Source organism: Mus musculus, chromosome 16, assembly GCF_000001635.26.
Source record: "Mus musculus strain C57BL/6J chromosome 16, GRCm38.p6 C57BL/6J".
Classification (NCBI taxonomy): domain Eukaryota; kingdom Metazoa; phylum Chordata; class Mammalia; order Rodentia; family Muridae; genus Mus; species Mus musculus.
In genome coordinates, this window is record NC_000082.6 from 37,273,459 (window position 1) to 37,298,215 (window position 24,757).

The 24,757-nt window shown below is 36.5% G+C and overlaps 1 protein-coding gene across 12 annotated transcripts in view; it reads right to left on the bottom strand.

Annotated features, from left to right (window-relative positions):
* Stxbp5l (syntaxin binding protein 5-like) overlaps window positions 1–24,757 on the bottom strand; it is a 277,941-nt gene that overhangs the window by 166,384 nt on the left and 86,800 nt on the right. For 11 of the 12 annotated variants that reach the window (XM_006521886.4, XM_006521884.4, XM_017316899.2 and 8 more), the window contains exons 6-7: window positions 17,471–17,605; window positions 14,829–14,892 (exon numbers count right to left, since the gene is read on the bottom strand). In XM_006521886.4, the coding sequence (XP_006521949.1) occupies window positions 14,829–14,892; window positions 17,471–17,605 (199 nt within the window). Of the gene's footprint in view, window positions 1–14,828; window positions 14,893–17,470; window positions 17,606–23,612; window positions 24,128–24,757 lie in introns of those variants that run through there. The other variant, XM_011245849.2, reaches the window with a different exon arrangement.

Sequence of the window (24,757 nt, forward strand, 5' to 3'; positions counted from 1 at the left end):
CATGTTATAAAAAGGAGATAAATACAGGAGAATAAAATGAAAGTAAGCATATATGAAAAAGTCATAAGAAATTACATTAATTGCTTAATATAAACTATAATACACATAAGTCTGCATGAATATACATATATAGTTTAAATGAAAATTTCCCATGTGGAATGACAATGTTCCCTCTAAGATCCAAAGACCACCTAGCAAAAACCCTAAGACTAATTATGAGAAGCCCTTTTTTGAGTTGTTGGTCAGGGTTGGCCAAGAGACTCCCCAACACATTACAGGGTACTACCCTTGGTAGACCACCAGAGGTGGAGTTCCTGTATTGATGACACCATTAACTTCTAGCACAGGGCTTGGATGGGCCTGAGCTGGAACTGAAATGAATGCCTCCTCACTTAGGAGTAGCTTTTTGGTAGCAGATGGGGCCAGGCAAGCATCCAAAGGAGAAAACAACCAATTGTCTTACCCAGCTATGAAATCTATGAATCCCTACAACTAACATAGCACAATAACCCTGGCAGTGTAGTAATGGCACATAAACCTTGGTAGCCAAGAGCTTTCCAAATGGACTTAAAACCTGCTAAATCATACCTGGTACTGGAAATCTAGCCAGCTGCCCAGGACTAGTGAAGTCATGGATCTTGGAGGGAAATCTAAAACCATCACTTTATTGAACCAGTATAATTCCTACTTATGCTCTAAATATTTGTCTTTACACCACAGATAACGATAGTCTTCACTCTTCATCAAGGAAACTTCTCTTTGCAACAGAGACCATTACAGAAAACACAATCAATTAAAATGCAGAGTTATGGATCTCAGTCCCAATAGATACATCTAAAAAACAACTCTGCCACGTAAGGCTCAGAGAACATTGAAGAAGAGCAGGTAGAATGACCATAAAAATTAGAAGATCAAAATGCTTTCTGTGAGATTGTATCTCCTAGGAATGTCAGAAGTAACAAAGCATAGGAGATTTCACCAACATGATTACCTAAACAAGTTGAACAAGGAAGAAACCAATAGACATTTCAAAATGAACTGGGGAAAACCCATGAAGCCTGAACTCTATGAGAAGAACTACTAACAATGAAGAAATGTTGAAGGGAGGAGAAATAGTTTTTCCCTGGATATAGCACACCAATTGTCTAATATCAAATAGCCAACCATACAAGTAACAATATACAGATAAGCATGCTATATTTAGGATCATATATGCATTATACACACACACACACACAGGAAAGAAAGTCAGGAGGAGAAAATAAAGGCTTTAAATGGAGGAAAGGAAATGGGGAAGTGATATAATTATACTATAATCTCAAAAATAAAAATGTTTCTTAAAATGTTCAGTATTCATCAGTATTTAGCCATTGAGAATATGAACATTAAAACTATTTTGAGATTTCATCTTAACCCAGTCAGAATGACTAAAATAAAGTAAAATAAATAAATAAGACCAACAATTGATAAATGGGACCTCATGAAACTGCAAAGCTTCTGTAAGGCAAAGGATAGGGTCAATAGGACAAATCGGCAGCCTACAGATTGGGAAATGATCTTCACAAACCCTACATCTGACAGAGGCCTAATAACCAAAATTTATCAAGAAATATGGCTCCAAAAAACCTCATAATCCAGTTTTAAAATGGGGTATAGGGCTAAACAGAGGATTCTCAACAGAGGAAGCCTGAATGGCAGAGAAGCACTTAAAAAATATTCAACATCCTTAATCATCAGGGAAATGCAAATAAAAAGACCCTGAGATTCCACTATACACCAATCAGAATGGCTAAGATAAAATGTCAGTGACAACAGATGCTGGTGAGGATGTGGAGAAAGAAGAACACTCCTTCATTGCTGGTGGGAATGCAAACTTGTATAACCACAGAACCTCACTTGGTAGACAAACCAGTCCCATCCTCAGCCACAGGCAACCAACACAAAATGAACACTTCTGCGTTTCTGTAGGTGTGCTTTGCTTGAGATTTTTGTTTTGTTTTTACCTTATATATCTTTTACTTATACATTGTGGTTTCCAATTTTGTTTTTATGAGGTTTACATGTGTACAAATGTAGTATCTCAGCATCTATGTGTTTATGCTTTTTCTTTGCCTCTTCTTTTTCTGTTTTACACTATTCTGATTTGTCTGTTTTTATTTTACACTACAGTATTTTATCTCTGTCTGGACTCAGTCAGAAAAAATATACCTAACCCCAGAGTGTGGGGAGGTCTGGTGCAAAGGGGGGGGGGAGTGGGTAGAGGGGTGGGAGGAGGAGTGGGATGTAGAATAATCAGAGGGTGGACAGGGATGGGGATAAAGTCTGGACTGTAAAAAAAGACTAAAGAATAAAAAACAAAACAAACAAAAATCCTCACTTTCATCCATAGCTTTGTTGCAGAGTGCCTGCAGGGGCCTGACTTCCCTCACTAACTCCACTCCTGAGGGAACCTGTAGATTCTCATTGAAAGACCAAACTTTCCTTTCTATAGACCAGTGGTTCTCCACTGTGGGTCAGAACTGTCTAGGGAGTCACATATCAGATATCCTGCATTTCACACATTTACATTACAACTCATAAAAGTAGCAAAACTACAGTTCCAAAGTAGCAACAAAATAATTTTATGGTTGAGGGTCACCACAACATAAAGGTCACAGCATTAGGAAGGTTGAGAACCACTGCTAAAGACCTTTTCTTCACTTGCTTCTAACACGTCCCCATTCCTTTCTGTCAGTCATAGCTAGAAACACATTCTACCTAGGATTCCCAGTACCCACATCTGGCAGAGACTCAGGAATACTCCCTACTAGGCAACCAATATACTTCATAGTCTCCTAAGATCCAGAAAGGGTAATCAAAACTACACAAGACTATACATCAATATCTAGAATTATAATAACTTCAAACCCAGATGCCTAGATGCCAGAAAAACTCAAAGCATTTCCAGTAAATTCAGGAACAAGACTTGGCTGTCTACTCTTTCAATACCTAATATAGTACTTGAAGTCTTAGTCTGAACAATAGGACAGCAGAAGGAGATAAGTGGATACAAACTGAAAAGGAAGATGTGTATTGACCCATGATATTATTTTATACATAAATGACTCTAAAAATTCCACCAGGGAACTCCTATAGTAGCTAACAAACACTTTTCAGCAAAGTAGCAGAATACAAAATGTCCAAAATGCAATATCCTTCCTATATCCGACTGACAAACAGTCTGAGAAAGAAACCAGAGAAATAGTAGCTTTCATAACACACCCAAATAAAATATCTTGGAGTACCTCTAACTAAGCAAGTGAAATGCTTACATAATAAAAACTTTAAGATATTTTTTAAAAGCATCAGAAAAGATACTAGAAGATGAAAAGATGTCTCATGCTCATGAATTTGATAGGACTAATACAGTGAAAACAGCTATCCTACCAAAAGCAATCTACAAATTCAATGCAATGGTCATCAAATTTCCAATACAAATCTTCACACTACTTGAAAGGACAATTTTCAGCAAGTAGATCCATACTTATCACCATGTTCAAAGTGAAACATGAAGTGGGAAAAAAAAACTCAATATAAGGCCAGATACACTGAATCTGATAAAAGAGAAAATGGGGAATAGTTTTGAACTCAATTAGCACAGAAAAGGCCTTTCTGAAAAGAACATTTGTTATCACGAGCACTAAAAACAATTAATAAAAGTGACCTCATGAGACTGAAATGCTTATGTATGGCAAAGGACACGATCATTTAGACAAAGCAGCAGGCTACAAATTGGGAAAAGATTTTTTTTTAATCAACTACACATCCCATAAAGGACTATATAAAATATATAAAAATCTTTAAATAACTACACATCAAGAAAAAAACCCAATTTTAAAACAGAGTACAGATCAGGAAGCTGGAAATATATTTACCTCAATACCCAGCTATACCACTTTGGGACATATACACTAAGGACTCTTCATTCTACAATAGAGACACTTTGCATAATAATGTTCATTGTTACTCTATTTATAATAGACAGAAATTGGAAACAGCCTATATGTCATCAATGGTAGAAAAAAATGTGGTACATTTATACAATGAAATATTACTCAGCCATTTAAAAATGAAATCATGAAATTCATAGGTAATTGGATGAAGCTAGAAAAAAATGAGGAAACCCAGATGCAAAAGGACAAATATGGTATGTATTTGCTTATATGTAAGTGTTAGCTGTTAAACTTGGATTAATTAGACTCTAATCCATATAAACACAGAGGTTAGTTATAGAGTAAGTGACCAGGAGAAAAGGGAAGGATCTCCCTAGGAAGAGGAATAGGGTAGATAATTATGTGTGAATGGGTTGGCAGGGGAAGAGGGAGCAAACAGGGAAACAAAGAGGAAATACGGGAGGGTCAGCTATAAACATTTGAGGGGTCATATGGAAACCTAATGCAGTAGAAACTTTTAAAATATATAAAAGAGAAATAAATTGGAATCATCAAACAGTAGACAAAGCTCCTAGTGACTTCTCTCACCCAAAAGAAATATCCAGTGTTGGGGAGAGAACTACATATAATTGAGTTAATGGACAAAGAGTCCCTGTAGAAACCCCTAAACAACCCAGGATACTTCTAAGCTTATTGGTTGCTCTCCACAAACTGAAGACAATGCCTATATAACTCACTGAACACAGAGAAGTCTAGCAGTACCTACTGAGAGCCCTCACCCCTACACACTAGTATTCACAGTATTGGAACATGCTCTGAATTCTAGAGGAGAAAGGTAAACACCAATTCAGCTATAATCCCTGTGATCTACAATGGTGACTTTTTATTCAAGATATGCTAGTGCAGGAGTGGCAGAAAAGTTATGGGGATAACCAACTACTATCTGCTTAGAATTAAGGACCACTCCATGAGATGGAAGTCATCTCTAACACTCCTCAGGTGGCCCATTACCTGACATTAGCTAGGCCGTGGATCTAAGGGAAAACCAAATACTAGTGCTCTGATAATGGAACATAGCAATCAAATGACTTTTAAAGACATTCTGCCATGTTTGTAATTTAGTATTTTCCTCGGCCCTCGTCAGAGAAGCTTCTTCCTACAGTCAATGGGAACAACTGGGAAAAGTACAAAATGTAAGAGACCTTGGAACACTCAGCTCTCAATAAGATTCTATCACCAAATCCTTTCCCTCAGGGCTCAGGGAACTCTGTGGAAGAGGGGGGAGAGAGACTGAAAAAGCAGTGGGAATGCAGTGGGAATAAAATAATCAAAACATTCTAGACATAGCATGACTGGTGGACTCAAATAAGGGCGGTATGCACAGGGTTTATACATGCTTAAGCTAGATGGAGTCTCAATGTTGAGAATGAAATTGTCCCGAGTCTCCATTCCTAACCCAGAAGCTCTCTGGAACTGATAACTGTACACAAAGGAAAAATTAATTCCTCTAACAGAACCTCACTTGGTAGACAAACCAGTCCCATCCTCAGCCACAGGCAGCCAACACAAAATGAACACTTCTGCGTTTCTGTAGGTGTGCTTTGCTTGAGATTTTTGTCTTGTTTTTACCTTATATATCTTTTACTTACACATTGTGGTTTCCAATTTTGTTTTTATGAGGTTTACATGTGTACAAATGTAGTATCTCAGCATCTATGTGTTTATGCTTTTTCTTTGCCTCTTTTTTTCTGTTTTGCACTATTCTGATTTGTCTGTTTTTATTTTACATTACAGTATTTTATTATTCAGATGCCTGTTTTTATTATAATGGGAGAAAGAAAAAAGGTATAGATTTTCATGGAAGGGGAGGGGAGGTAGATACTGGCAGAGGGAAAACTATAATCAGAAATCATTACATGGAAAAATCTATTTTAAATTAAAAAAGAATTTCTGAGAAGTATATTTTTATTAAAATATATTAAATATATTAAGGAAATATAATAAGGAAAACAGAAAACTCCTGGGGAAATACTGATACTTATGTTTGTTCATTCTTTTGCTCTTATCTGCTGATGGGTATTGACATGCACTAAAGCTGCATAGGTTGGACTTTAATCACACTCACCAATAGCAACACAGCTTGACTTAAACTAATACTTTTTACTTTTTCCAATGATTTTCTATTACCAAACTTGATCCAAGATGGTTTTGGAAGAATCTGCACAATGGAATTCATCGAGGATATATCCTTGTCTACTGGCACTTTATCATTGTATGATTTAAGTCTAATTATACTAATTTCTGTAGCAACTTCAGAGACATGGGATTGTCACAGATAGCAATGTTGGCAGGTGAAGATAGCTTCAGGAACTTTCTTTCTACTGTACCTCTAATTATAATGTCAGGAAACCAAAGAGAGTATTAATCCAAATCACTGAGCATATCTGTCCACATTATACTTAAATAAAATGGCATATTTTATGCACATGGGTGGTGTACTTTTTTTTTAACTTAGTCATGGGCTAATGGTTCATTTATCATCTGGATACTTGGTTTATATAACTTACAACCTATGAGAGGACCAGAATATCGCTTTTGGATTTGCCTGCCCTGACCTTTTACATAATTGTAATGAAAAAAATCATTTACAAATGATCAGTTATGTTCCTATATGTATTTATATTCCATATGTATTCAGAGAGCATTTCAGAATCTCTCTTCAAGGACAACAGGATCCCCTTTTGATCACTCTATGCAGGATTTGAGAACTGACTCACATTTGAAAGGGTAATAAGATTTAATTGTCCATGGTGCTGAGAAATATTAAGATAAAACTACTCTTCACCTTTTTAATGATTATGCAAATCAAACAATGTCCCAATCAAATGCCCCACCTAATTTTGTTCCTAGAAAAGCCATGCAATATCAGTTAATACCATGGAGTCATGCATTGCCAGTCCAGCCTACCTGCTTCTTACAGTGATTTATGCCCATGCTGCCAGATGGTTAAATATTGCCACCTGGCTTCTACCAATCGAGATATTTAATCCTCAGAGATATAATGGAGACTGGCTCTTTGTTATCATTTCCTACTGTCAACAGAGGTCTAAAAAGAGACAGCCACTCCTAGCTTTATAAATGTTACCTGCTTTTCCAGAGTATTCCTTCCTAAGAAGAAACATTAACCTTGGAAGACAGCATTCTGGTGAGCTCTGAGAAGACTTAGTTGGACAAACAATATACTCATGTTAATATTCTCAACTCCCATTTCTTCTGATCTCTTCCTTAATGCTGTACTAGAAGGTAGGGTTGGGATCTAGTTACTATATGTCTCTGTTGAGTCAATGCTTCGGAGTACTATTCCTGGAAGCTACTAGGGCATGTGTCCTCACCAAATTGTAGCCGAAGATATGTCCTATGTAAGTGACCTGACTTCTATATAGCCTCTAAGTTTAAACCCTCAAAAGTCATTTATAAATAAATTTTGGGGGGTACTGACAATATTAGGGTCCTAAGTTTCTTTGTAAATGTTCTGCTTACTTTATGTATATCCAGTTTTCTTATAGAGTAAGATTTAAGTATTGATGTTAGATTGTAGTGATAGCTGGGGTCTTTTTCTGGTTTTGGACCTGAGTTAATGACCCTGATGAGTACAAACATAAGTCTCCTAAAAAAGAAAAATTGTTTTCTAATTGTAAAAGTGACATCCTGTTGGTCAGATGGGTTCAGGAAGTCAAGGCTCATACAAAGAGTTACAGTTTTCTCCAGTTTATCTATATAAATTTCCCTACCCTGGGTGTGATGGTTGAAAATAATGCTTTAAAAAGATACATATTATCAAAAGATGGCCTAGTTGGCCATCACTGGAAAGAGAGGCCCATTGGACACGCAAACTTTATATGCCCCAGTACAGGGCCAAAAAGTGGGAATGGGTAGGTACGGGAGTGGGGGGAGGGTATGGGGAACTTTTGGGATAGCATTGGAAATGTAATTGAGGAAAATACATAATAAAAAAAGATACATATTTATCCAAAACTTTAATATGTAGCCTTATTTTTGAAATAAAGTCTTTTAAATGTACAATTAGTTAAGACTCTTCAGGTGAAATTATCTGGACTTAGAGTGAACCCCACCCTAAATATAATAACTGGTAACCTTATGAGAAAAGGACAACAAAGAGACAGAAAAAATAATCATAAGAAGATAGTACCAGAAGTTGGAGTTATATTTCCTCAAATCAAAGAATATCTAAGCTATAAGGGGCAAGAAAAGTATCCCCTAGTGCTTTTGGAAGGAACCTGACCCAACTGGTACATTGATTTCAGCCTCTGGCTTTCAGAACTATGAAAAACTAAACATTTGTTGTTTTAAGTCATTCAGTATGTGGCCATTTGTTATGGTATCCTTTAAAAACTAACTTATAAGAACCTGGGATAATGTTCTTTATTAATAGTGACCCTGGTTGATCAAAGTGATAACAATTAGTTTCCTTATAAGCAGCTTTTGAGCCCAGTTTTAACAGTTTTTCTCAAGATAAAAGCAATAAGAGTTCCTTTAAATATACTTTAAAACAAATCTGCAACTGATGGGGGTGGGGAAGTGGGTAGGAGCATCTCAAGGACATGACAGAAATCTGGGATAGGAGAAGCACCCAAGAATCAATGCAGGTGACCTTAGCTGTGACTCACAGCATTGGGGATATGGAACCCGAAGAAGCCACTTCCTGTAGCCAGATAGGAACTCCAGTGGAGCAATAGGGACACCAACCTACCCACAAAACTTCCAACCCCAACTGTATCCTGTCTACAAGAAAAGCAGGGATGAGGGATGGAGCAGAGACTGAGGAAATGGCCAACCACTAACTGGCCGAACTAGAGACTCATCCTATGGACAAACACAAATCCCTGGCACTCTTAATAATGCTCTGTTAGGCTTGCAGACAGGACTCTAGCAATCCTATCCCCTGAGAGGCTCCCCCAGCAGGTGACTCAGAGAGATACAAACACCTAGACCCAAACAGTGGATGTAGCTTGGGGACTCTTATGGAAGAATAAGAGGAAGGGGAATAGGAACTCCACAGAAAGACCAACAGAGTCAACTAACCTGGACCCTTGGGGAGAGACTGACCCTGAGAAGAGACTGAACCACCAACCAAAGAGCATACTCTGGCTGGGCCTAGCCCTCCCCACACATATGTAGCAGATGTACATTTTGGTCTTCATGTGAGTCCTGAAAAACTGGAGCAGAGTTGCCTGTCTGTGGGATATGTTCTTTTAGCTGGGCTGCTTTGTCTGGCCTCAGTGGGAGAGGATCTGCCTAGTCCCACAGAGATTTGATGTGCCAGGACCCAGGGATACACAGAGGGGTCCCGACCCAGTCAGAGAAGGGGAAGGAGGAACTGTGTGAGGGGGTCACCAGGAGAGGGGCAGTAGGTGGGATGTAAAGTGAATAAATAAAAAATAAACAACATAAAATAATAAATTAAAAAGATACTATAAAATGCCCTGGAGTTAAGGTAAATCAGTCATCAATGTCTAGGATGATGTAAACTGAACCAAGAATATCCCAGGTCAAACAGTGTCCTGCTTTGTAGTGATACAGTTATGTACTTAACATGCACAAAGAACTGAGTCTGATCCTCCACACCACAACAAAGTCTTTCTGATGGCAAAAAAAAAAGACCTTCATTATGTAATTAGATTAAATGTTGGTAAGGAAGAGGCACCTTATATTTTTCAGGTGGACCCAAACTAATAAAATGAGTCCTTAAGAGAGGAGAACATTTCCCTGGTGTGATTAGGAGGAGATTGTTGTGGTGGACAAAGCTGGGGATACAGTTCAATGTTAGCTCTGAAGCCAAGGGAGCAACCAGTCAAAGAATGTGTGATGCTTGTGAAAGGGCGAGAAATCAGCTTCTTTTCTAGAGCTGGTTAAAGGAGTTTGGTTCAGTGACGCTTTTGTTGGCTTTCTGGAACCCAGAACTGTAATAAGATAACATCTTGCTGTTTTAAAACTACCATAAGTATCATAGCTTATATCAGTGCCAGAAAACTAATGCAAATGCTGTCAAAGAAAGCTATTTTATTCCCCTTTATAACTGTCATTAGCTCATATCATAAGTATTTGGTCTCCCAATTTCTAACCTTTACATGAGTCCTTATTCCAATTAATCACACAAAAATGTCCAACTAATTATTATTTCATTGTATGCCAGGATTTACTATCACTCCATTTGATTTCTTCAACAAATTCTTTGATCTTATATATAAGACAATCCAACTATAAAAATCCCATCCAAGTTGCAACAATGTAGAGAAGGACCCAGCAAACTTTTATATAAAGGAGCAGATTTTAAGGAGCACATATTTTAGGAACTGAAGGTTATTTCGTCACAAATGCTCAGCTTGGCTCTTAAGGTAAGAAAAAAGCTGCAGGTGTTATGATTTACTGCTCTCTGGACCAGAGTTCTGTGGAAACAAGCCTGAGGCAATGTGCTTCTGCTAATATTTCATGAAAATAGACTCTCTGGGTTGCAGTACCAAAGGGAAGGGGAGTGAAGCAGAAGCAAAATGACTCAAAATTAGGCCAACCATTATTTCATGGGGAGAGTCAGAAGAGACACATCAATAACTATTTGGCAGGTGTTTCATCAGTATGGATTTGTGGCCTTGTCTCTAAATCATGACTCAGGACAACCCAACTAAAAGGAGGAAAATAATTCATTCCTGTTCTCTTGTCTGGCATTGGTTGAAGTTGTTTCATAGGAAGTTAGCTCATCTTTGCTAGAGAGCCATGTCATTTGACCCCTTTGGAAGTTTTTAGAAAAGGTACAAGGTATACTTTAGATTGTGTAATATCTTGTGAATCTAGTATTAGTGAGATGAGCCAGGGGTGCTGGGTAGAGCTGGTGAGCTTCAGGAAGCGGTACTGTAAGACATTGATTAACCCTGCCAAGCTTGAAGTGTAGCAAGGAAGTGTTTAGGAGACACCCTGACAGAATCCAAATGCTGCCCTCGCTACTATTGCCCACATAGAAGCTTCTAAGAAAACAGCACCCTTTTCTGTTTGACACGCCAATGTTCAGGTTTCTTAGAAATAGTGTTTTGGAGAAAAGAGATTCTATTTCTGACTGTATGGTATTATCTGGCTTCCATAGGAGCCCTAACAGCAGTACTTTGTTTCTTTTCTTACATCACCACCAAGCCTCCAAGGACAATTTCTCTTTCCACACTGAGTTTATCTCAGAAGCATTTAAAAGAAACGTGTAAATAAGAAAATCTAGCAACATACTCAAACAAATTAAAACAAATGCTTAACCTGATACATGTAGAAACCCATTCAGCCAAATTCAATACTATTTATAACTTAAAACTCTCAATACTAGAAATACATGGAATATTTATGTTCTTATTGTGTAGGGGGTGAGTGAAGGGGGCGGACATAGTATAGGGCTTCGACTTGTTTTGTTGGCCAGGATCTAGCACATTATTGAATATAAATGATTTATTCTTGGGTTTGGAGATTTAGATAACAAGCTGAGGTACTTAATACATATAGCTATCTATGTTGGAAAGGAAGAAAACAAAAGCCGTCTACATTTGGTATACTTTCATAAATATTCATACCAGAGACTCTAAGGACAGATACTAAAAGCAAAGCATTAATAACACTGCCAGTTTTTAAAAATATAGTATTTTATATACTCACAATAATCAGCTGTTATCAAACGAACTTAACAAAAATTAAGTCAAAAGGAAGCATACCGTCTCAGCAGGAAAGGGGGCTGCAGCCAAGTTTGATAACCTGGGTTTGAGTCCCAGGATTTACATGAGAGAAGACCAACTCCACAAACTGACCTCCATACACACATGCATACACATGCACACACACATGCACGCGCATGCACACACACACACACACACACACATGCACGCGAGCGCGCACACACACACACACACACACACACAAAATGTAAAAAAGAATTGATCAGAATAGGAATAAATCTAAAATAGTACATAGAAGTAATCTAACAAGAGATTACACTTTTATTAAAAATTAGTTATCTAAAAGCATGAAAGAGAAGCAAATAAACCATTCCATAGATGAAACTTGCAAATCAGTGAGAAACTTGTATTTAAATAAACAAAACAAAAGTATATCCCTATGTCAAGACAGTGTAAAATAATTTATGCAGAAGTTAATTTGGATATAAATACTTAAAATTGGTAAAAAAAAAAAAGTAAGTAGGATTATGATTTTTGTCAAGAAAGGACAAAATATATTCAACAAACGGCACACCAAAAGATAAACAAAATTGAATATAGTAAAAACAAAACCTTGGTCTATCAGGAGGTAGGATTTACTGGGTATAGACTAATCTTGCTGAGCAACACATTGGTCTTGGTGTACTGGCCTCAATATTCATTTATTTTATAATCCTTTTTAATTGTCAATGCCAGTCACCATATACTACATTCTTTCATAAAAACTTGAATAACACAGAAAAAAGAATACCACTTACCATTTTCCCCAGTACCATGTCTAATGTCCTCTCCAGATTTGTACATATCTACTCAGGCTTTTGTTCTTGGGCGTGTAGTATACACAGACATATACAGGGGCATCATTCACATAGTTTTACACCACATTGTTCTAGATTTTTTTAATGTGCTTTAGTGAAGTTGCTATTATGTGTGTATCAATATTCATTTATTTAACTTTTGATTATTAGACTTATCATTCCTTATTCACATAAATAGTATGGATATCTGAAAGAATTATCCAGGCCAAATGATTTAAAATGTGTCCTAAATGATTATAATACAGTTTTCTGTGCATATATATATTCATGAATGTCTAATGCACAGTGTGAAATAATCAAGATGGTTTTACAATCTGATGACCTGTTATCTGCATCTGCATACCTGCATGGCCTTTCCCACTATCTAGTATCATTACTTTTAACATTTTTGGTCTGATGGAAGAATGGTATAGCTGCATTTCTCTGACTGTCAGTGATGGTGTTTACTCCACATCCCAGTATAAATTATATCTGCACTTTACTCATTTTGAAAAAAAAAAAAAAAGGCTGCTTCATTTGCTTTTTAAGTACCTAGAGCAATTTATTTTTAAAATATTTTTATTTTGAAACTATAATATAATTACATCATCCCCCTTTCTTTTTTCCCTCTAACCCTCCCACACACCTCTTTGCTCTATTTTGAATTGATAGCCTCATTTTCCTTAACTGTTGTTACATGTTACATACTTGTATATATGTATACATTCCCTAACTTATGTACAGTTTTGCCCATGACAGACAACTTGTTCCACCTGCACTATGTTACTTGTGCAAATGTGTTCAGGGCTGACACTAGGTCTTGGAGAGGCAGTTGGTGTGCTGTTGCCTGGGGAGGACCATTCCTCCACTCTCGGCATTCCTTAGCTGCCTGTAGTTCTTTGGCTAGTGCTGAGGCCTCATGAGGGTTTGTCAACAAAAAACAAACTCTGACAAACCGGGTTGACATTATATTAAATTCATGGATTAATTTAGAGGTACCTACTGCTTTTTTTCCTCAGTTGAATTTGCCTTCCATGTTGAATTTTTGTTAGACTACCTTAGTTCCTATCTTTTAAAACTAAATAATTAACTTAAAAAAAAAAACCTAAACCTAGCGTAAATAATTTACTAATTTTTATAGTACCTAGTAAGAATTATATACTTGACAAGACATCAATAAAGATGTTTTTTTTTTAATCTCGAGGTATAAACCATTTCATTATCAAAGGCCAATTAAGAAATAATTAGGCCTGGGCATTGGTGGTTGACGCATGCCTTTAATCCCAGCACTCCGGAGGCAGAGGCAGGATTTCTGAGTTCAAGGCCAGCCTGGTCTACAGAGTGAGTTTCAGGACAGCCAGGGCTACTCAGAGAAACCCTGTTTTGAAAGAAAAAAGGGGAGGGGAGGGGAGGGGAGGGGAGAGGAGAGGAGAGGAGAGGAGAGGAGAGGAGAGGAGAGGAGAGAAGAGAAGAGAAGAGAAGAGAAGAGAAGAGAAGAGAAGAGAAGAGAAGAGAAGAGAAGAGAAGAGAAAAATTGCTGTGACCAAAATATCTAGGTGACTAAAGGAAGGATTTATTATGATTTACAGTTTCAAACAATCTAGTCCTTACAAGTCTTGAGGATAAGGCAGACCTGAGCTTTTCATGTCACGGAAGACCACAATACAAAGAAACTGCATATAGGAAGATGCCAGAGGAGAAACAGACCCAAGAACCTCTTGACCTGCTCCTCCAGCTAGACTCTCTCGCCTAGCTTTTCCAACCTCCAATGATGTCATCATAGTATGAAGCCATAAAGGGATTGATCCGTTGAGCAAGTCAGTCTCCATTTTCTAACCATTCCTAGAAACTCCAGCACAGACATGCACAGAGGCATGCTTCACTCTAATCACTTGGACATTTTTTTTACCATAATGAAATGGACAAATACTTTCTATATTAGTGTAGATACATAAGACAACCAAATTTATCTTACTGGATATTGGTCATAACTTTGATAATAACAAAACCAAATAACAGACACATAATTAATGAATCATATAATATTAATTAATTGAATCATGTAATATTTAGGTATAAATGCTGCTCTGCTACCTTCTCAACAATGCAGATTTGAGAATCAGTTTTACTGCTGAGTAAACTAGAAACTTAGAGCATTAGTAGCAAGAGTATTTCATTTACTTGTTCACTTAGCCATGAAAACCCTCAATAAGTATTATTTTTAGATGCCACTGAATGCTGCCAACTAACTGGAATTTCAAATCTCAAGAAACAGTATAAAATAACTTTTTCTAAAAGTGGGAAAAACAAAAGTGAGAATAAGAAAGCATACTTACTTTTCCTTCATCTCTTGGGCTATCACTTAAATGTACAACTGGGCCTGGATGAGTCTTGGTGGAGCTGTTAAATCAATTCAGAGCAATAATTTAAAACTAGACAACAGAAAATGACAAAGAAATTAAGATTAAGCTGTAATATACTCCCAGGGTAGTAGAGCTAAGCCTCTGATTCACTTCAAATTTCAGCTGTCTTTATGAACTACTTTTCTTTTTTTACTGATTATTTTATTTATTTACATGTCAAATGTTGTCTCCCTTCCCAGTCTCCCCTCCACAAATCCCCCATTCAATTCCCCCTCTCCTTTGCCTCTAAGAGGGTACTCCCCCACCCACCCATCAACTCCTGCCTCACCCCTATAGCATCCCCCTTAGCTGAGGCAACAAGCCTCCACAGGACCAAGCGCCTCCTCTCTCATTGATGCTACATAAGGCAATCCTCTGCTACATATGTAGCGGGAGCCATGGACCCACCCATGTGTACTTTTTGACTGGTGGTTGAGTCCTTGGGAGCTCTCAGGTGTGTTGTTAGTTGATATTGTTTGAACTATTTTTCTTTTTTCTATTATATCTGGTAAAGCAGGGTTGGTGGGTTTTTTTTAAATTAGGTATAAAAATAAGGTCCTACATTTTAAAATGGTACTTTTCATTACATTTTTGGGAAATTATGAGTCCTTGATATTTTTAATGAATTTTATTAATACAGAGAAATGCTATAGCCACAAACCTATGTAGAAAAGCTACTCCAACCAAATTTTAAGCTTAAGCAGCTAAGAGTTCCTTTAACATGGAATTTTCTGTGGTTTTGTCCCTAAAGCAAAGTACAATAGCATACTGGATTTAAAAAGAAATGCTTTAGTAATTAACTAGTAATAACTATCTTTCAGAAAACTGAAAAATCTAGTTCATTGATTATGTCTAGTTCATCTGGATTTTCCACTGCAACTAATAATAAATAATTATGTATACGCCAGAACAACTAAAATTACAAGAACTTTGCTAATCTGACTTTAAACTTATTCTACTCTGATCACCTGCATGGTTTCTTTATAAATCTAATTTAACAGGATTAACTAATATGATTATGTCATGGTTAAGCATGATATCATCTGACATGAGAAAATAACTATTTCTCAATTTTCTACAGCCCTTTCCATAATCCAATTGTTACAGAGGGTAAGAAAGCAAAGAAACTGCATTTAGAAAGGGTAATCCAAGTGTGCCTGAGTTGGCAGTTCCACTTTATTTGTTAAGGACACATAAAATCTACAAAGCTCCTTTACAAAACAATAAAAACTCTTTAAATCTTAGAAATAATTTTAAAAGTGATAAGTAAGTAATTTTAATACTGGTTCTTGAATATAACTCAAAGAAATACATAGATTATATATTGCTAAATTTGTGAATGGATTCATTCATCTCATCCACAAATATATTTTCTTATCTAAAAATGGATACAGTACTATTGATCTTACTGAATATATATATATATATATATATATATCCTAATTTAATGGCAAAAGATATATCATATTCAACAGTATGTATTGAGATTGTTGTTCCATTTGAAAATCAGAATTACTATTTGTATTTTATAGTATATTTTAAAGAAAAACCTATATAGGGTTACAAAGAAAAGTTCATAGAGCTATTTTGGTTATGTTCATATGTAATATACATTTACACATAGTGTTATAGGAAGGTAAATGCTTCTGATAAAGAATAATATCCTTAGTTATTCTTTAGTAAATAATAATAGTCAACAAACCAAAACTGCTATCTATCTGTGGGGTTTGGTTGTACCAACAATTATTAATGCATCTAGGATGATAAACTAGTGAGAACAATAAGAAGTTTCATAGAAAGAACAATCTGTACTTAAACATTTGAAAACTCTGAATTAAACATGTTAAGTACTATACCTTTACAAATTTGCATAGTAATACTATATGTAAATGCAAGCAAATATTCAATTGTTTCCAATTACTGATGTACTCCATTTTGAATCATAGAATCATATTAAAGGAATGCATTATATAAATATGGGTTAGATTATATACTAGACTCTTCCACTTAAAGCTTTACTATATAATAAAAAGTGTTCTAGTTCAGAAAATAATTAAACATTCAATTTGTTATTTGTAAAAAAAAAAATAGAGTATAAAAGACCAGGGTTGGGAGAATAAAATCTGGAGTATAAATAAATAAATAAATAAATAAATGACAAAAACAGAGATATTTCATATTATGTCAAAAATTAAGGGGAAAATTTTATGCTGTTTTGCCACTTAAAGATGATGACTATATTCATATTGGTATATTTTCTGTCTCTAACATTAATTTTCAAAACCCTGAAAATGTCACTAGCAAAACATAACTGTCAGAAATTATGACAAGATTCTGAAATAACATATATTACTAATGCATCTTAAGAAATGGAGAGTAATTAAAATACAATTTACATAAAAATAAAACACATTAGCTCAACTATATCTATTTTAAAGTTATCTGTGGTTTTCATTCAATATCATTTAAATTAAGTAAACATTAGTAATGGATGTATTAACTAATTATAACCCCACAAGTCACATAACACATGCACTACTTTTGTCAGATAAAGTGACAGGTAAGTTCAAACTCACAGTTCAATTGCCTTGTTCCACATGATGACATATCCAGAAAGAATGAAAGATTCAATATTTACAATATGTGTATTTCCTCTTTCTGTTCCAACATAGAGCCATTTACTCTGGAAAGGTAGATGACAGTAAGTAATTCTGAAAGAAAGAAAATTACAATTAAAATATCTGAATTTTACAGTTGATCAGTACATTTTCCTTACACATATCACACTAACATAAAGTTATAGTTATATAAATGATAGAATAACCTATGTACCGAGAGAGCATTTCGTTATTAATAGAACATAGGAGAAAAATACTAAAATTAATAATGACAATCATTATTAAATGCATGTTTATTACAGGCATGGATTTACATCATATTTAGTTTCAATTTTTTGACTAAAGCACAAAAATATGAGTTGTAGATAATAATGGGAACAATGATGTTTGAGACATATGTACACTGAAAATATTTAAATCATTTAACACTTCAAAATGAAGAAGGCTTATGGAACCTTTGCTTCCAGCATTAGTAAGTGGTGTACATTATTGTCACTTATGGTCATACTGTGTGACAGTATTTCAGAGCTTCCTTTACATATCTGACATTAATCCACCTTCCCCAGACTCCCCACACACCCTTCCTTCTTCCTTGGCTTAGCTTCTGGTAACTATCATTTGAATCACCATTTCTAAGAGAGCAACAGCACTATTTGTCATTCTGAATACAAGTATGTATTTCTGTTTCTCATAGGAGAAACTACAGTGATTTTTTTTTCAGTAACAGGAAATTGAACTTTGTTTTCAGTTTTTTATTAAATTACAATAGTCACATGTACTCAAAATGACAAAGGCATGTTCTTATAATCTTTCTAAAACTGTGACTAGGTATCTACTTTGAGAATGGAACCATTCTACATTGTAATTTAAAATTGTCTAATATAATTGGGATAATTCTAAGTGCTTTATATATCATAGACAAAATACAATAAAACTTGTAAACCTCTATTCTATAGATATTAAGTTTATGTCTATTGATGTATACATGAGACTAACCTATTTGCTTTATAATTGCCAAAGTCCATCATAAAAAAGTCTTACTTATACTAACAAGTATAAGTGGAAAAACTGTGATACAAACCATTCCTGTTCAGTTACAAAATTTAGTATCTTCTCACTGAGCTCCAATGTTTATTTATTTAAATAAAAGTCATTTTAAAGACAAATTAGGTACATAATGAACATAAATTTCAGAGTTCGTGGTGAAGTAGTAGTTTAGTTATCTGTACTTTCTTCAGATGCTTGGCATTATGTATTAGGAGGAAAACTGTTAAGGTCAGAGAATCACTTTATTCTCTCTCTCTTTCTCTCTCTTTCTCTCTCTCTCTCTCTCTCTCTCTCTCTCTCTCTCTCTCTGTCTCTATCTCTGTGTGTGTGTGTGTGTGTGAGTGTATGTGAATGTAGAGGTCAGAGGACAATCTCAGGTACTGGGCCACTGTTCCCACCTCACGTAAGGCAGCATTTCTCTTACTTGCCATAGTACTGCATACTTCAGGCTAGCTATCCTTCTTTTCCCTTCTCTTGTCTCTACCCTCCCATCTTAACATAGGAGTGCTGGAATCACAGACATGTGCCACCATATCAAGACTTCCTTGAGTTTCAGCATTCTATCTTCATCTTCATAATGGGCTTTCTGGCCAGCTCTGAGACCTGTTCAATATCTAGAGACATGAGGACTACTGTGTATGAAATAATAAATTCAATGATTCATCTACTAACATTGTAATTAGTCTCTCTAATTTGAATTCATTGTGCTCTTCTGGACATTCTTTTTAAATGTATGAGTGCTCAGTCTGTTTATACATCTGCAGGCCATAAGAGGGCATCAGATCCCTTTATAGATGATCATGAGCCACCATGTGGTTGTTGAGAATTGAATTCTGGACCTCTAAAAGAGGAGCCCCTTCTTAGAATTGGGAACAAAATACCCATGGAAGGAGTTACAGAGACAAAGTTTGGAGCTGTGACGAAAGGATGGACCATCTAGAGACTGCCATATCTGGGGATCCATCCCATAATCAGCTTCCAAACGCTGACACCATTGCATACACTAATAAGATTTTGCTGAAAGGACCCAGATAGAGCTATATCTCTTGTGAGACTATGCCGGGGCCTAGCAATCACAGAAGTGAATGCTCACAGTCAGCTATTGGATGGACCACAGGGCCTCCAATGGAGGAGCTAGAGAAAGTACCCAAGGAGCTAAAGGGATCGGCAATCCTATAGGTGGAACAACAATATGAACTAACCAGTACCCCCCTGGAGCTTGTGTCTCTAGCTGCATATGAATCAGAAAATGGCCTAGTCGGCCATCAGTGGAAAGAGAGGCCCATTAGTCGTGCAAACTTTATATGCCTCAGTACAGGGGAACGACAGGGCCAAGAAGTGGGAGTCGGGAGTGGGGGGAGCGTGTGGGGGACTTTTGGGATAGCATTGGAAATGTAAATGAAATAAATACCCAATTTTTTTTTAAAAAAAGAGGAGCCAGTGCTCTTAACTACTGAACCATCTCAGAAGCCCCTTCTAGATACAATAAGTTCACAGATAATCACTTGCCAGAACATATTACTGCACCAAATATTTCCTAGAGTTTACTTGGAAGATTATCTAATAGACTATCATAAAAGCTGAACAAAATTTTGACAGGCAAACAGATATACTTTTTAAAAAGTTAATGGTAAATTCACATGATTCTATCTTATAACACACATAAGAGTGAAGCTTATGAGCACTATGGTTAAGAGTCAACAGTAAACAGCCAGGCTTTTCAGTACATATTCTCAGGCTGCCATATTGAATGTTTCAATATCCTACCTCTCTGAACCAAATGTTATCTATCCTGTAGAAAGCATCAAGCATATCACATTAAAAAACACTAGAAGCATGCTGTGACATAAGAAACTGCAAAGTAAATTGATTTTTCTAATTAATGAGTAACCTACATGATACTGGGAATCTTTAATTAAAAATTGAAGCCTAGAATAGCTGTCTCCAAGGGATAGTTACTAATATTACACAGGAAATAACTTGATGGCCATGTTTCTAGGCAGTGAATGATCAATTTTCTATTTAATCTTCAATATAAATAGGAACTCATTTTAAAGAAGTAATACAATCACCATATCTGAATCACAGGAAGAGAGAGAGAAAACAGTCTAAGAGCCTCAAACATGAGAAAACTTCAATATGACATAGTGACCTCAACCTCAGTTAACAAGTAAAATCTGAGAACTGCCAGGTTCAGTGATAAAACCTGAGACAGGAGGTGTGAACAGACCTTATAGAACAGAAAGAAGACAGGAAGAAAATCCCAACAGAACTAGAACTAGCCTGTGAACTAATTCTTTAATGGTGGTTAAGTAAAGAGAAACTGGCAGAGGTCCCATCTAATATCCATCATTGAACTGTTGTCCAAGATTAGAATAACAGTTTAAGATTTTCAAACTTTAGCCTCAGTAATGGTGTCAGGCCTTGGGACCTCCCCTTGAGCTGGATCCCACTTTGGGGCATGTCGCTGGACCTTTTTTTCCTCAGGATCCTCTCCATTTCCTTCCCTGTAATTCTTTCAGACAGGAACAATTATGGGTCAGAGTTGTGATTGTGGAATGGCCTTCCTCTCCTTCATTTGATGCCCTGTCTTCCTGCTGGAGGTGAACTCTATAAGTTCCCCTTCTCCCTACTGTTGAGCATTTCATCTAAGGCCCCTCCCTTTGAGTCTTGAGAGTCTTCCACCTCCCAGATCTCTGGTGCATTCTGGAGGGTCCCCCCAACCTCCTATCTCCCAAGGTTGCCTGTTTCTATTCTTTCTGCTGGCCCTCAGGGCTTCAGTCCTTTTCCCTTACCCAGTACCAGATCAGGCTCCCCTCACTTGGGCACTTCTGCTTGTTGACCTTTTTGAGTTCTGTGGACTGTATTTTGGGTATTCTGTACTTTTTTTTTCTTTTGGCTAATATCCACTTATTATTGAGTATATACCATACATGTCCTTTTGGGTCTGAGTTACCTCACTCAGGATAATATTTTCTAGTTCCATCCACTTGCCTGCAAAACTCAGGATGTCCTCATTCTTTTCTTTTTTCTTGAAATATTTTTATTAGATATTTTCTTCATTTACAATTCAAATGTGGTCCCAAAAGTCCCTTAAACCCTCCTCCCACCTTGCTCTCTAACCCACCCACTCCCACTTCCTGGCCCTGGTACTTCCCTGTATTGGGGCATATAATCTTTGCAAGACCAAGGGCCTCTCCTCCAAATGATGGCCAATTAGGCCATCTTTTGCTACATATGCAGCTAGAAACACGAGCTCAGGGGGTTCTGGCGTTCTTAATAACCCCACCCCTATTGAATGTGGGGTTAGTGAAGATTTTTTTTCCCAGTCTATAGGTTGCCGATTTGTCTTATTGACTATGTCCTCTGCCTTACAGAAGTTTTCCAGTTTCATGAGGTCCCATTTATCAATTCTTGATCTTAGAGCATGAGCCAATGGTGTTCTGTTTAGGAAATTTCCCCGTGCCAACGAGTTCAAGGCTCTTTCCCACTTTCTCTTCTATTAGATTCAGTATATCTGGTATTATGTTGACGTCCTTGATCCACTTGGACTTAAGCTTTGTGCAAGGTGACAAATATGGGTCTATTTTCATTTTTCTACATACAGACAGCCAGTTAGATCAGCACCATTTATTGAAGATGCTTCCCCCCAACCCCCAAGGAGCACTCATAAAAAGGGACCTAGCATGACCACACTACAGAAGACCCAATAAGCAGCTGAAAGAGTCAGATGCAGATATTTGCACCCAACCAATGGACAGAAGCAGCTGACCCCTGATGTTTGTTGAATTAGGGAAGGCTGAAAGAAGCTGAGGAGAAGGGCAACCCTGTAGGACGACCAGCAGTATCAATCTGGACCCCTGAGATCTCTCAAACACTGGACCACCAAATAGGCACCAGCTGCTATGAGGCCCCCAACACACATACAGCAGAGGACTTCCCAGTCAGTGTTCATTCAGAGATGATGCACCTAACCCTCTAGAGATTGGAGGTCCCAGGGAGTTTAGAGGTCAGGTGGGGTGGGGGATGGAGACATCCACATGGAGACAGGGGGTGGGGAGGAGGTATGGGATGTGGAACAGTAGGAGGGTGGACAGGATGGGGGGAATAAAATATAGAGTGTAAATTAATTAATTAATTAATGAAAAGATTTTCAAACTTTATCTGAATAGAACATTGTGATTTACTGATATGGGAAAGGATATGATTTTACTTATTCTGTGTACTTGATAATCATAATAACAAATTGATAACCTTACAGAACTTAATTTTTTATTCATTAAGTCTTCATTTGTAACTATTTTGACTACCACAACCTGATACATAAGTAATTCTAAAATGTTATATGTTGTTTCCCTATTCACTTTGAATATCATAAAACATTTAAGACATTTCTAGCTTTCCATACACTCATCTATTCCACCTTCACTGAATGAGTCGTTATAAATCTTGTATTATAACATACAGCATCCTTATCATCTTATACATATATAATGAGAGATAAAAACAACTTGACAATAAAGAAAACTAAAGCAAGTATGTTAATGTCTATAAAAATTAAGGAAATAAAAGTTCCATTTTAATTAGGTTATGAAAGGTCAATATACAAGATATATAATTTTAAAACTTAAATAATGTACATACTTTCAAAAATTCTTCTTGATCCTCACTTAGGACTCAATATAGAATTTTTTGTAATTTATGTGACATTGACAATATGGACATGGGTTTGGTGATAGGTTCCTTTCAGATTGGTGTATATATTCTTTGTATTTTTCAGCACTTTTATCTTCCTTAACTACTTAAAACTCTGCTTCATAGTATACCATGTCTTATTTTATAACTATTTGCCATATTTATGATTTTTTTTGATTGTTGGATTCCTTTAAATAGTGCTGAGCAATAAATATCTTTTAAGTAAGTGCTCTACTACTGAGCTATATCTCTGGCCCTGATGTTATTAACTACAGAGGAAGTACCTGTCCTGAAAGTCATTGAAACTGTCCTGTACATGGGGGTCTGGACAAAATAAAAGGGGAGATGAGATAAATACCTGTTTTCTCTGGCATGCACTCTCTCTGTTTCCTGGCTTCTAAGGGATGGATTGCTTTGCTCTTCTACATTGTTATGCCGTGATGTACTTCCTCACCATGCTGCAAATAGGTGGCCCTGGGATGAAACATCTGAAACCATGAGCCCAAATCAATCTTTACCCCTTTGCTCCCTGAGGTAATTGTGTGTTACAAAATGTCTAATGCATAAATAGTACCCTTTTGATGTGTTATTAATCTATAACAAAATAAACCTATTTGGTACTAACATAATTATAAATACAAGTCCAACTTTTGAACCTGTATAGCCAGCATTTTTAGACAGAGCAATCTGTCCAAATCCTTTACAGTGTTAGTATTAATTTAATATAAAATTTAAAACATTTCAAGTAAAGGTTACTTGAAAATCACAACCCAGACCATGTCCACAGACTTCTGTTTAAGAAACATTGTCATAGGCTGCCAATTCCCTCCCTATCTATTCAATATAGTACTTGAAGTTCTAGCCAGAGCAATTAGAGAACAAAAGGAGATCAAGGGGATACAAATTGGAAAGGAAGAAATCAAGGAATCACTATTTGCGGATGATATGATAGTATACATAAGCAATCCCCCCCCCCAAAAAAATTCCTTCAGACTGGAGAACTCCTACAGCTGATAAATAACTTCAGCAAAGTGTCTGGATATAAAATTAACTCAGAAAAATAGTAGTCATCCTTTATACAAATGATAAATGGGCGAAGAAAGAAATTAGGAAAACAACACCCTTTACAATATTCACAAATAATATAAAATAGCTTAGTGTAACTCTAACCAAGCAAGTGAAAGATCAATATGACAAGAACTTCAAGTCCTTGAAGAAAGAGACCAAAGGTTTCTTCTTCTTCTGAAGACCCAGCTATACTGCTCCTGGGCATACACCCAAAAGAGAAATTCTAAACAATAAAAGAACTGCAGGAATGACCTCCCTCAAACTGTACTGTAGAGCATTAGTGATTAAAAAAAAAAAACTGCATGGTAATGATACAGAGATAGACAGGTCTATCAATGGAATAGAATCAAAGACCCAGAAATAAACCCACACACCTATGGACACTTGATCTTTAACAACAACAACAAAAAAAAGCCAAAACCATACAGTTGAAAA